Below are 14,206 nucleotides of genomic sequence, written 5' to 3' on the forward strand. Positions count from 1 at the left end.
AGACATCCTTATTTATGATGCAAATATTTTATGTTTTTACTACTCATTATCTTTTTTATCTTTTTGCTCTGTGAAAGAATATCATATTTTCTACGAATAAGTCATCCTTGATAGAATGTTTTATATGATTATTCTATTCAAATAAATTTTCTCATTCTTATTAATATAAAATTGAAAAATTGATTAATAGATATATATTTTTTAAATTATCATATTATAGCAATCATAAAATTATTTTAATTACAACTATTCCAAACAAAAAATGAACAATTAGATATTCAAATTTCACATTAAACCCCGTGTACGTGGCCACATCTAGTATAACATATAAATAAATTGCTTTAATAGATTTGTTTATAAAAATAAAAATAAAAAATAAAATATATTAAAAGAGCACCAATATTATGCAACATACTCAAAAATTAAATCCATGATACAACAATACATCTCGTTTAGACAAAATAATATAAACGAGAAACAGAGAAAGAGAAACAAAATATGAAAGGACAAAGAAAACAAAACAAAATATTAAAAATGACACCGGTTACAGCATTACTTGCTAGCTTCCAGATTTTGCCACTTGGATGCTAATTCAGAGAGTGCCCTCGTGGATGATCCATCTTTGCTCAGTGCCCTGTTGGCTGCATCTTTCAAGTCATTCATACGTTGTCCAAGCCTCTTCCCCTCTTCCCCTTCAATTAGACCCTTAACAACTTTGACAATTTCCTCGCGTCCAATTAACCCACTTTCACTAGCTTTTGGTCTCAATGCCACTTTCAGAACCTCCACCAGCATTACTGCATTCATTTCTTGCTCGGCAAAGAGTGGCCAAGCAATTAGCGGTTTACCAAACATGACACCTTCAAGCGTGGAGTTCCAACCACAGTGGGTTAGGAACCCACCGGTTGAGCCATGCCTAAGGATTTCAATTTGTGGTGCCCATGATGCAACCACAAGTCCCTGTCCCTTAGTCCTCCCCAAAAACCCATTTGGTAAAACCTCAGAAGGGTCAAAATCGCCTTGACTTAGTTGACTATTAAGATAAGCAGCACTGGGAAGCTCGTTCGATCTTCTGACAACCCACAAGAACTTTTGTCCACTCATTTCCAAACCCAAAGCCAGCTCCTTCAGCTGTTCAGTAGAGAGGGTCCCACCGCTTCCGAACGAGACATATAGGACCGAGCCACATGGCTGATTGTCTAACCAGGTTGAACATTCTGACCCATGGTCATCACTACTTGAACCGGTTTGAATAATCGGTCCAATTGGATAAACCGGCGGACTAATAATACAATTTGGTTCTCCTTTTTGATGTTGCATAGCTTTTATAGCTCCAAACTCCATGTCCGTGAATGTATTTACCATAATACCCTCCACTTCAGTGAGCCGTTTCGCGAGGTTTAGAAAGCATTTATAAATTTCGCTTTTCCTGTTTTGAAAAGGTTCGGGAAGATCTTTACCACGGATGGGTATGGCTCCGGGAATCTCCATCGGTCCCGGCAGATCTCTAAACTCGCAGGGAACTGTCACGTCCAGCTTTGGAGCCATCAAAAACAAGGACAAAACCGTAGCCGGTGAAGGAAAGAAAATGAAGGCAGGGATATTGAATTCCTTAGCAACATCTAATGTATCAGTTCCAAACAAATCGGTGAGGAAAGCAGACAAGTGGGCTTTGGACACCAAAGACTCCAAAACATGTCGAAGAGATGGAAGCGAGCGAGACATAGTGAGGATAATCTGAAGTATAGGTACGATACCATTGGGAAAGTCGTTAAAGCTGACTGGAGGAAGAAAAATGGAGTCGATGGAGGTTGGAAGGGACTCAACAATGGCTTTTGTGGCCTTGGATGGAGGGCCATTGTTGGGTATTATGCAAGTGACGTGGAAGTTGTTGTTTTGTAGAAGAAGACGTTTGGCGAACTCGACGAATGGGATTAGGTGGCTAATCCCGGGACTTGGGAGAATGGCTATGTGGAATTTTTGCTTCATTGCCATGAAATATATTAAAATCAATTCGTCTGGATAATAATGGAAATGAGTGAGAAATGGGAAAACAAGGCAGCGAGACTAGGTATATATTAATGAAGAAGTTTTTCATATTCTTTGGTGACATGGATAAATTGTTTGTTTGTAGGCCATTTAAAACAAAAAAAAAAAAAAAAATGCTATATTTCCTCGTCCATATATTATTCTGTGAACAGTTTGCCGAGAAGTATCGAGGAAGAAGTCAGCAAAAAAACCAAAAAGGAAAAAATAAAAAAGATTCGAAAAAGAAAATGAATCAAACCATTTTTTTAATTATAAATAGCAAATAACGGTTCCTCCATGTTGTGTCAAATTCTAGTTTTCTGGTACGAAAAGCAAATGTCGTATGCATGTTATGTAAGACAGTTACGTCAGCATTGCGATTGAGGCACGAAATAGGAGGTCAAAGAATGGTATTAAACTAGAGTAGTCTTCTTGACCAACCTGGCTACTTATTCGTTTTATTCACGCCAAAAGGAAAAAAAATTTCGGCAGTATTTTTTTATTTATTTCAGTACTGTATAATTTTGATCAAAAATTTATACCAATCACTTTTTCACACCCTTTTTTTTTCTTTTATAAAAAAAAAATGTTTTTTTTTAATTCCACTTTTTCAAATATCTAAACCAGTTTTTAATTTATCATTTATTTATATTTCCAATTTAGTTGAGTAAATTTTATTGGCAATATAGAACCTGTGATTTTTAATTTTATTGGTATAGCAAAATATTTCAGTTAGGGAAGTAAAAAAAAGAAAAAAAATGCAATGCTTCCAAAATAGGTACCCTATAGGCATAGAATACATCCTATGTCTATGTTAGACGGAGCACATATTCGAAGAATATTCTAGTTTTTTTAATTTTGGTTAAAGATTTACTCATTCAATTATTACCAAAACCAAAAATAAAAATAAAAAATAAATAAAAATACAAGAAAGCTTGCTTGGTCGTCCTTCCCGGTAGTCGATGACAAATTAGCCAATCAATTCATCGATTTAAAGTTGAACTAGCCCAACGGCTAAAAAACATATGACCCACTCATGCACTCGCCGTTTTCTATATCTGCCACATATCTTTAACTTTTCACAAAATGAAAGCATTTTTCAATCAAAACAAAAGCCAGGGAAATTTATATTTATTACAAAACTACCATCATTTTTCTCACGAAAATGCAAATCCAGTACCAGCGTGGCTAATTAGTTTTGTAATTACAATAAATGAAACAATAATATTTGCTGGTCGTCCATTTATTTCTAATTAAATTAAAAGTATAAATCGTTAATAAATTTGACAAATAAAGAAAAGGATTGCAGGAATAGGAAAATAAGAAGAAAACCTTAATGAAAAAATAAAAAGATTCTAATTTGAAAACAAATAAAATACATAATTGGCATATTTAATTAATTAATGATATATATTTATTAATTTATTCAATTTTTATTGATTATTTTGTGTTTTTTGTAATTATATTTTATAAATTTATTATAGTTTTAGTTAGTTAAATAAACAAAAATTAAAAGTTAAAAAATGTGACATAAAAGTTTTTAATTATATGAAAGCATTTATTTTTTTATAATTGAAAAATAGAATGAATATCAATGCTATAATTGAATTGGATATGTTATATAACATTTAAAAAATACATGTGAAATAAAAAAAAATTGAAAAAAATGTTAAAGAAGACTCTTTCACAAAAATTAATCCAGTGGCAACATGCTAATAAAATATAAAACTAATTGGTAACCTTTTGTGTGAATTGTGTTTTAGTTTTGATTTTGAAAGAAAGTCGAAAGATACCTTTTACATTAAAAAAAAAAATACTAGAAATATTAAATAAATATTTTAAAATATTTATAAAAAATTACATATCAAAATTTCATTAATTTCATATTTATTTTTTTTTAAAAAAAAAATACTTATTTATTATTAAATTAAATAATATATTAATCAATAAAATATATATACATAATTTTTAATAAAAATTTTGATATATTTAATTGAAATCCTGACAGACCAAAAAAGTGGGCGAACGTTTGGGCGGGTGAATGGAGTGAGAGCTGCAGCCTACCATTTCTCAAAACTTTTAGGATAGTTTAAGTCTTTGATTACGTTATTTTGTAAATAGCATCTAGACTCTGCTTTTTTATAATTAGGAAAAAAAAAAAAAAAGAGAAAAAACAAACAATAATATACGTATGCTTTTATTTTATATATATATATATATATATATATATAATTTTGCAAAGGCAATTGATAGAACGAGCGTCTTAATTAGTGTTTTAAACCTCCGATTTAACTTTGTTTTGCACGATAGTTCCCTTGTTTAATGTTTTCAGTTTCCGTACTCATCCAGAATATTTCAGCTTCTTCAAGCTTCAAATCCCTTCTGCCTATAGCTTCAAATAATTTGGAACATTTGAGCAACCTTGGCGAATTGTATATTTCATCATTCTATATATTTACCTACTTGATTATTTTAATGACTTCACATGAATCGCCGCTTTTGTGTAGGAAATTCGAAAAGTTTGTCTGCCTATTGATTCTTGAAATCCATATAAAAAAAATTAAATCTATGGGACGACAATACATATTGTCTTTAGGTAACATAGTCGAAACGAGAAAGAGAAACAAACATTATCCCCCCCAAAAAAAAAAAAAAAAAAAAGCGCACACACAAACAGAATTAAAAATGATTGTGATATATAGTTCTACTTGGGAGCTTCCACATTTTGCCACTTGGATGCTAATTCAGAAAGTGCCCTTGTGGAAGATCCATCTTTGCTCAGTGCCCTGTTAGCTGCATCTTTCAGGTCATTCATCCGTTGTCCAAGCCTCTTTCCCTCTTCCCCTTCAATTAGATCCCTAACAACTTTGGCAATTTCCTCGCGTTCCACCAACCCATTTTCATTAGCTTTTGGTCTCAATCCCACTTTCAGAACCTCCACCAGCATTACTGCATTCATTTCTTGCTCGGCAAAGAGTGGCCAAGTAATTAGCGGTTTACCAAACAAAACACCTTCAAGTGTGGAGTTCCAACCACAGTGGGTTAGGAACCCACCCGATTGAGCCATGCCTCAGGATTTCAATTTGTGGGGCCCAAGATGCAACCACTAGTCCCTGTCCCTTAGTTCTCTCCAAAAACCCATTTGGTAAAACCTCAGAAGGGTCGAAATCGCCTTGACCATTAAAATAAGCAGCATTGGGAAGCTCGTTTGGTCTTCTGACAACCCACAAGAACTTTTGTCCACTCATTTCCAAACCCAAGGCCAACTCCTTCAGCTGTACTGGAGAGAGGGTCCCACCGCTTCCGAACGAGACATATAGGATCGAGCCACGTGGCTGATTGTCTAACCATTTTAAACATTCTGACCCCTTAGCTTCAGTACCACTTGAACCGGTTTGAATAATCGGTCCAATTGGATAAACAGGGGGACTAATAACGCTATTTGGTTCTCCTTGTTGAGCTTGCAGAGCTTTCATGACTCCATACTCCATGTCCGTGAAGGTATTTACCACAATACCCTTCACTTGATTGAGCCCTTTGGCAAGGTCTAGAAGGCGCTTATACATTTCGTTTTTCCTATCTTGAAACGGGTGGGGAAGATCTTTACCACTGATGGGTATGAATCCCGGAATCTCCACCGGTTCCAGCAAATCTCTAAACTCGCAGCAAACTGTCTCGTCCAGCTTTGGAGTGATAAAAAATAAGGACAAAACCGTAGCCGGTGAAGGATAGAAAATGAAGGGAGGGATATTGAATTCCTTAGCAACATCTAATGTACTACTTCCGAACATATCGGTGAGGAAAGCAGACAAGTGGGTTTTGGAGACCAGAGACTCCAAAACATGTCGAAGGGACGTAAGAGAGCGAGTAACGGTGAGGACAATCTGGAGTCCAGGTGCGACACCGTTAGGAAAGTCATCAAAGTTGACTGGAGGGAGAAAAATGGAGTCGATGGAGGTTGGAAGGGACTCAACGATGGCTTTGGTGGCTTTGGATGGAGGGGCATCGGTGGGTATTATGAAAGTGACGTGGAAGTTGTTGTGTTGTAGAACAAGACGTTTAGCGAACTCGGCGAAAGGGATCAAGTGGCTAAACCCAGGACTTGGGAAAATGGCTATGTGAGATTTTTTCTTCATTGCCATGGCGAATGATAAAATCAATTTCGTTTGTCTAATAATGGATATTTGATTGAGAATTGAGAATTCAATCCAGAGAGACTATTATATAACTATACATAATGATGCGGTTTTTCAATATTCTTTAGAGTCGTGAACAATTTGTTTGTTAATAGGCAATTTAAAAAAAAATAAAACAAAATACTATTTTTCCTGGTTCATATTATTCTATGAATAGTAGCAGTGACGTATAGTGTTTGAAAATGAAAAAAAAAAAAAGCGAATATCCTATGTATGTGATGTAAGATAGTATGTCAGCGTTGCCCCCTGAAGCAAGGAAATATGGTGTCTCGGTAATTGATTAGACTAGTCTAGACCAACCTGTCTAATTTATTTATTTTTTAATTTTTTTGCGCAGTATTTCTTTATTGAGTTGTATAATTTTGAAAACAATTCGTACCAAATTTTTTTTCACACTTTTTTTTTATGTATTAAAATATATATATTTTTTGAAAATCACTTTTTCAAATACATATCTAAACCAATGATTGTTTATTGATTCAAACTTGAATTAGTCGGCGGCCCAAAGCTTTTAGGATAGCTTAAGTCTTTGCTTACGTCATTCTCCAAATAATATCGTTTTTTTTTTTTTGACAGACTGCAAGTAACATGGAGACTCTGTTTTTTTATAATAAAAAAGAAAAGAGAAAAACTAAAGTATAATATACGTACGTATTCTATTATTTCATTATCATATAAATAATTTTGTAAACGTATTCTATTATTTCATTATTATATAAATAATTTTGTAAAGCCAATTCATAAAACGCGCGTTTTAATTAGTGTTTTAAACCTCCGAATCAACTTTGTTTTGTACGTCTGTTTAATTTTTTCAGTTTCCTTATTCATCTAGATTTATGCTTCTTCAAGCTTCAAATCCCCTCTACATATAATTGATTAGGGGCAAAAAAAAAAAAAAAAAAAATTATCCCTCTACATATAGCTTCGAACAATTTGGAACATTTGAGCAACATGCGCAAGCCCTATATTACATCATACTATTCATCTACATAGTTATTTTAATAACACCACACGAATAGCCACTTTTGTGTAGGAGATTCGAAAAGCTTTTTCTCATGTTATTGATTCTTTGAATTCAAAATGAAAAAATAAAATCTATGATACGACAACACTTATTGTTTAGGCAACATAGTCCAAACGAGAAAGAGAAACAAACATTATCAAGAAAAAAAGAAAAAAAAAAAATGAAGAACAAAAACAAAATTAAAAATGATTGTGATGGTTCTACTTGGGAGCTTCCACGTTTTGCCACTTGGTTGCTAATTCAGAAAGTGCCCTTGTGGAAGACCCATCTTTGCCAAGTGCCCTGTTGGCTGCATCTTTCAAGTCATTCATACGTTTTCCAAGTCTCTTCCCCCCTTCCCCTTCAATTAGATCCTTGACAACTTTGGCAATTTCCTCACCTCTAACAAACCCATTTTCATTAGCTTTTGGTCTCAATGCCTTCTTTCAGCGCATCCACCAGCATTACCGCATTAGTTTTCTGCTCGGCAAAGAGTGGCCAAGCAATTAGCGGTTTACCAAACAAAACACTTTCAAGGGTGGAGTTCCAGCCACAATGTGTTAGGAACCCACCCGTTGAGCCGTGCCTCAGGATTTCAATTTGTGGTGCCCATGATGCAACCACTAGTCCCCGTCCCTTAATCCTCTCCAAAAACCCAGCTGGTAAAACCTCAGAAGGGTCAAAATCGCCTTGACCACTACTAAGATAAGCAGCATTACGAAGTTCATCATTTGGTCTATTTACCACCCACAGGAAACTTTTTCCACTCATTTCCAAACCCAAAGCCAGCTCCTTCATCTGTTCATGAGAGAGGGTCCCGCCGCTCCCAAAGGAGACATATAGGACGGTGCCACGTGGCTGATTATCTAACCATGATAAACACTCCGACCCATGATGGTCTTCACCACTTGAAACGCTCTGTACGAGCGGTCCGACAGTAAAAATGGGTGGACTAATAATACCATTTGCTTCTTTTTCTTGCAAAGCTTTTATAGCTCCAGATTCCATGTTCTCGAATGTATTTACCACAATACCCTCCACCGAAACAAGCCGTTTTGAAAGTCGAAGCATCTGCTTATACATTTCCCTTTTCCTTTCAAGAAACGGGTCGGGAAGATCTTTGCCATGTATGGGTATGAATCCGGGTATCTTCACGGGCTCTGGCAAATTCTTAAAATCGCAGGAAACTTTCTGGTCGAGCTTCGGCGCGTGCAATATCAACAACAAAAGCGTAGCGGGTGATGGAAAGTAAACGAAGGAAGGAATATTGAATTCCTTATCCGCAACATCTAATGCATGAGCTCCGAAAAAATCGGCGAGGAAAGCAGATAAGTGGGTTTTGGAAAGCAGAGACTCCAAAACACGTCGAAGGGAAGGAACAGAGTGTAAAACCGTGAGAGCAATCTGGTCTCCAGGAACGGTACCCTCGGGAAATTCATCGAAGCTGACTGGAGGAAGAAAAATGGAGTCGATGTTGGAGGTTGGAAGGGATTCGACAATGGCTTTTGTGGCTTTGGATGGTGGGCCATTGGTTGGTATTATGCAAGTGACATGGAAATTGCTGTGTTGTACAACAAGACGTTTGGCGAACTCGACGAATGGAATCAGGTGGCTGATTCCAGGACTTGGGACAATGGCTATATGGGATGTTGTTTGCTTCAGTGCCATGAATTATGTGATAAATTTATCGATTTGTTTTGAGGTTGTAGTGGATATGAAAAACGAAACTTTCCATGGCTCTTTATATGTAGTATATGCGAGTAAGTGAATGATAATGGCTCAAGGGTAGCCAGGTTAGCGGTGCAATTAATGCAAAGGAAATTATTAATTATGGGGGTGTAAGAATAGTATTAAATTATCAGGTAACGCCCGCCCTTGTTAAATGTGCTGCAAACAAACACAATTACAACAAAATTGGCCGCTATATGTCGATTTTTTTTTTTTTTTTTGGCTAAATGTACAAATTATATGTTATTAAGCTAACAGTTATTATTAATCAACTTGAATTTCCGCTAGCTAATTTGTTACACACGATCACAAGTAAGCTTACATTTAACATTTGATAATGGATGAAATTTAGTCAATTATATATTTTCCATTATAATTTCCATTATTACAAGAGACAAAGGGAGGGGGGGCAAAAAAAAAAAAAAAAAAAAAAACTTGAATTTTGTTAACCGCTAAAACCCTCCTAGAAAGCTGAAGTTTATGCTTACGTCATTCCGTGGTTAGGACCATTCGGCAATGTCTATCTTTTTTTGATAAAAGAGCCATGTGCATATATATAAATATATATATATATATATTTTTTTTTCTTGTTTTCTGGTTAAAAGGGCTATGTATATCTAGACTCCGCAATTTTCTTTTCTTTTTTTTTTTTCTTTTTACTTATTTTATTTTATTTTAAATTTCAAATAATCTACTTGTTTTATTTAAAAAGAAAAAAAAATCATATGTTATATGGTATTTTTTATTTTTTTATTTTGGGTAATAATCATATGTCATATGGTATTGTTGCAGGCTTGGCCATGGTGAAAATACACTTCTAGAATCATCGGTTTAATCATATCCAGATAAAATCTTGATATATATATATCAAGTTATATACTACTAATTAATTATTTTAAAATACAGTTTTGAGAAAACGAGCGGATTATTTAGTGTTTTAATTATAAGCCTCCCAATTAAATTTGTATTGCCTAATTCACGTTTCAGTTTCCTTGTTCATTCAGATTTCTGTCTCTTCAAGCTTCAAATCCAGGAGATCTCTGCGTATATATGCAGGTTGTCCAAGTCTGTCTTAACACTTTAGAATAATATCAATCTTAATTTTATTTTTATAGAACAGCCACGGTGAAGCACCAAACAATTTGGCATGTTTGAGCAACCTTCCTGACTCCATATTGCATCGCATTATTGAACTACTTAATGATTTTAAGGATGTTACACGAATCGCCGCCACCTTATCTAGGAAATTCCAAAATCTTGTTTTGTCATTGCCATTCTTGAACATCCGTATAAAAAGATTCCGTGATGACCTTGATTTCGCAAGAGTCAGCAATTTTCCATCCAATCGTGTGACTATGCACAAATGGTGTGGTTGGTATACAGAGATTTCAAATTAGACATTACCCTTGCCAATCTTTAAAAAGACTATTATTCAAAACGATGTTGATTGATGCATAGCAATTTGGTTGATTCAGGCAACAAATTAACCGTCACAAGTATTTTTGTGAAATTCAACTCTATTTCATCCTTCAATTTGTCTGCGCAAGTCTTGTGCTCTGCTTCTTTTAACAGATTTGGAATTGGATGTGAGGGGTGGCAGTTTAAGGCTGCCGGAGACTTATTTCGGTGCTCAGCTCTAGACATTGTCTTTGAATTGTCTTAAGGTTTCAGAAAAGACATTATGTGAATGGATTCGTAGCTGCAAACTCGCTCAAGAATCTACACCTTTGTGGACTTGAAGGTATAAAGGAGTTGAACGTTAATTCTTCATCACTTGAAATCTAAAGCATCAAGTATTTTTCTGCCAATGAGGTTATGGAGATCAATATTTCAGCAGAGAGACTATAATCTTTGTGTATATCTTTGGGGCGTTTGCCCCTCGTGAATGGGTACTCACTTGCAATATGCGCTCCACAGCTTCAAAAGTTTGAGCGGAAAGGAGGAGTTTTCAACTACTCTAATTTTGTGTAGGAAATTCGAAAAGTTTGTCTGGCTATTGATTCTTGAAATCCATATAAAAAAAATTAAATCTATGAGACGACAATACATATTGTCTTTAGGCAACATAGTTGAAACGAGAAAGAGAAACAAGCATTATCAGGGGAAAAAAAAAAAAAAAAAAAAAAAAAGAAAACACACAAACAGAATTAAAAATGATTGTGATATATAGTTCTACTTGGGAGCTTCCACATTTTGCCACTTGGATGCTAATTCAGAAAGTGCCCTTGTGGAAGACCCATCTTTGCTCAGTGCCCTGTTAGCTGCATCTTTCAGGTCATTCATCCGTTGTCCAAGCCTCTTCCCCTCTTCCCCTTCAATTAGATCCCTAACAACTTTGGCAATTTCCTCGCGTTCCACCAACCCATTTTCATTAGCTTTTGGTCTCAATCCCACTTTCAGAACCTCCACCAGCATTATTGCGTTCATGTGTTGCTCGGCAAAGAGTGGCCAAGTAATTAGCGGTTTAAGTGTGGAGTTCCAACCACAGTGGGTTAGGAACCCACCGGTTGAGCCATGCCTCAGGATTTCAATTTGTGGTGCCCAAGATGCAACCACTAGTCCCTGTCCCTTAGTCCTCTCCAAAAACCCATTTGGTAAAACCTCAGAAGGGTCGAAATCGCCTTGACCATTAAGATTGGCAGCACTGGGAAGCTCGTTTGGTCTTCTGACAACCCACAAGAACTTTTGTCCACTCATTTCCAAACCCAAAGCCAACTCCTCCAGCTGTTCGGCAGAGAGGGTCCCAGCGCTTCCAAAGGAGACATATAGGACCGAGCCACGTGGCTGATTGTCTAACCATGTTAAACATTCTGACCCATTAGCTTCAGTACCGCTTGAACCGGTTTGAATAATCGGTCCAATTGGATAAACCGGGGGACTAATAACGCTATTTGGTTCTCCTCGTTGCGATTGCAGAGCTTTTATAGCTCCATACTCCATGTCCGTGAATGTATTTACCACATTACCCTCCACCTGATTGAGCTGTTTGGCAAGGTTTATAAAGCTTTTATACATTTCGCTTTTCCTATCTTGATACGGCTGGGGAAGATCTTTACCATGGATGGGTATGAATCCGGGAATCTCCACCGGTTCCAGCAAATCTCTAAACTCGCAGCAAACTGTCTCGTCCAGCTTTGGCGTGATCATAAGTAAGGACAAAGCCGTAGCCGGTGTAGGAAAGAAAATGAAGCGAGAGATGTTGAATTCCTTAGCAACATCTAATGCATCAGTTCCGAACATATCGGTGAGGAAAGCAGACAAGTGGGTTTTGGTGACCAAGGACTCCAAAACATGTCGAAGGGACGGAAGACAGCGAGTAGCGGTGAGGAAAACCTGGAGCCCAGGTGCGATACCGTCAAAGTTGACTGGAGGGAGAAAAATGGAGTCGATGGAGGTTGGAAGGGACTCAACGATGGCTTTGGTGGCTTTGGATGGAGGGCCATCGGTGGGTATTATGCAAGTGACGTGGAAGTTGTTGTGTTGTCGAACAAGACGTTTAGCGAACTCGACGAAAGGGATCAAGTGGCTAAACCCAGGACTTGGGAAAATGGCTATGTGAGATTTTTTCTTCATTGCCATGACGAATGATAAAATCAATTTCGTTTGTCTAATGATGGATGTATGATTGAGAATTGAGAATTCAATGCAGAGAGACTATTATATAACTACACATAATGATGCGGTTTTTCAATATTCTTTAGAGTCGTGGACAATTTGTCTCCTAATAGGCAATTTTAAAACAATAAATAAATAAAATACTATTTTTCCTTGTCCGCATTATTCTATGAAGAGTATGCCGTGACGTATAGTGTTTGAAAAATGCAAAAAAAAAAGAGCGAACATCCTATGTAAGTGATGTAAGATAGTATGTCAGCGTCAGTATATATCAGAAAACCAACGGATGTAGCTAGAGAAAGATTGTGAGTGGGTCTCAGGATAATATATTAAAATTTTTAGATCAAAATAATTTCATTTGGGTCTATTTTTGAAATTTTCAAATCGGACATATCGCTGTCACATAGAAAAATTACACAAAAAGTATAAACTTCAAAATTTTAAAATAAATTGAAAACAAATCTAACTAAAATAAATTTGATCAAATTCATTAAATATGGTTAATTTCATCAATTACAAAATCAAAAAAGAATTTTAGGCATTTTAAAAAATTTTGAACAATCACTATGTATAAATTCTCACATAAATTATAGATTAAGATTTTAACAAATATTCATCATTTTGAACTTAGATATTAATTCTACAACACAAAATATCTCATATAATATCATATAACATAAAAGAGTTTAGAAAATTCAACCTTGAAGCTTACGGACTTTCCTCTCAATTCTTTGTTGACTCCGCTGCGCATAATTTCTTGTACGAAAGCACGGGAGAGGGAAAAAAAAAATATATATATATATATATATATATACAGTATCAATTTTTTGGTCGCCTTATCTCATATATAATACGAAGGAGGAAATTTCTTGGAACGGCACCGGAGAGGAAAAAAAGCAGGGAAGAAACTACGAAGAAGCTTGGGAATCAAGTGGGTAGTTTCCCTTTCTAACCTCAATTTCCACGTCCCTTCGCTCTTTGTGCTACAGGAGGTGGTGGGGGAAAATAAACAGTATTTTTGGTATGGAAAAACATACTTGATATTAAATGCAAAAGAAGGGGAACCAAGTGTAAACAAGCAAAAGCAAAGAACACGTTAGCCTTTTTCTATAATTTTCTTTTTTTTTTTTGGGTAAATTATAATTTTCTTTGTTTTATCATTGTTATTATTTATTTATTTATTTATTTTTGGGAAAAAAAAAAGATGGCTGCTTACTGCGGATAACATGAAAAATAAAAGTTGTTTTATTTTTAATTTTTAATTTATTTTAATTTATTTTATTTTATTTTTGGTGGCACAATTCCCTCACAATCACACACCGATGCTTCCATTCGAGTCTCTGAGTTGAAATGGGATTGCAACTTGTAAGATATTGATTTTTGGGTTGTACAATTTTTTCTTTTTCCTTGTTGATAAGATATTTGGGTTGAACGTGAGAAATCACAACTGCGTTGTAACATCATAATAGCCGCAAAAAATCTCAGCAATTATAATTGACAGTTTAGGATGAATAATTGCAACATCATATGTCAAGACCCGTCCAAAACCCCTCATCAGAATCCTAGACAAACCTTGATCCCAGAAAAACACCATCGAATCTTCCAATGGAAAATCCGACAGTATTTCCCCTAAGGG

At 35.6% G+C, this 14,206-nt stretch overlaps 2 protein-coding genes and 2 pseudogenes across 2 annotated transcripts; all 4 read right to left on the reverse strand.

Moving 5' to 3' along the window:
• Positions 1 to 391: 391 nt before the first annotated feature.
• LOC107422690 (hydroquinone glucosyltransferase-like) lies at positions 392 to 2,076 on the reverse strand. Its single transcript, XM_016032173.4, has one exon. The coding sequence runs from the start codon at positions 1,993 to 1,995 to the stop codon at positions 553 to 555; it is 1,443 nt and encodes a 480-aa protein (XP_015887659.3). The 5' UTR covers positions 1,996 to 2,076; the 3' UTR covers positions 392 to 552.
• Positions 2,077 to 4,548: 2,472 nt separating this feature from the next.
• Positions 4,549 to 6,258, reverse strand: LOC107422681 (hydroquinone glucosyltransferase-like; annotated as a pseudogene).
• Positions 6,259 to 7,305: 1,047 nt separating this feature from the next.
• Positions 7,306 to 9,131, reverse strand: LOC107422656 (hydroquinone glucosyltransferase-like; annotated as a pseudogene).
• Positions 9,132 to 10,930: 1,799 nt separating this feature from the next.
• On the reverse strand, positions 10,931 to 12,628 carry LOC107423864 (hydroquinone glucosyltransferase-like). Its single transcript, XM_016033510.4, has one exon. It carries the CDS (start codon positions 12,532 to 12,534, stop codon positions 11,128 to 11,130), a length of 1,407 nt encoding a protein of 468 aa, XP_015888996.3. The 5' UTR covers positions 12,535 to 12,628; the 3' UTR covers positions 10,931 to 11,127.
• Between the last annotated feature and the right edge of the window lie 1,578 nt (positions 12,629 to 14,206).

This window comes from Ziziphus jujuba, chromosome 7 (assembly GCF_031755915.1).
Source record: "Ziziphus jujuba cultivar Dongzao chromosome 7, ASM3175591v1".
NCBI lineage: Eukaryota > Viridiplantae > Streptophyta > Magnoliopsida > Rosales > Rhamnaceae > Ziziphus > Ziziphus jujuba.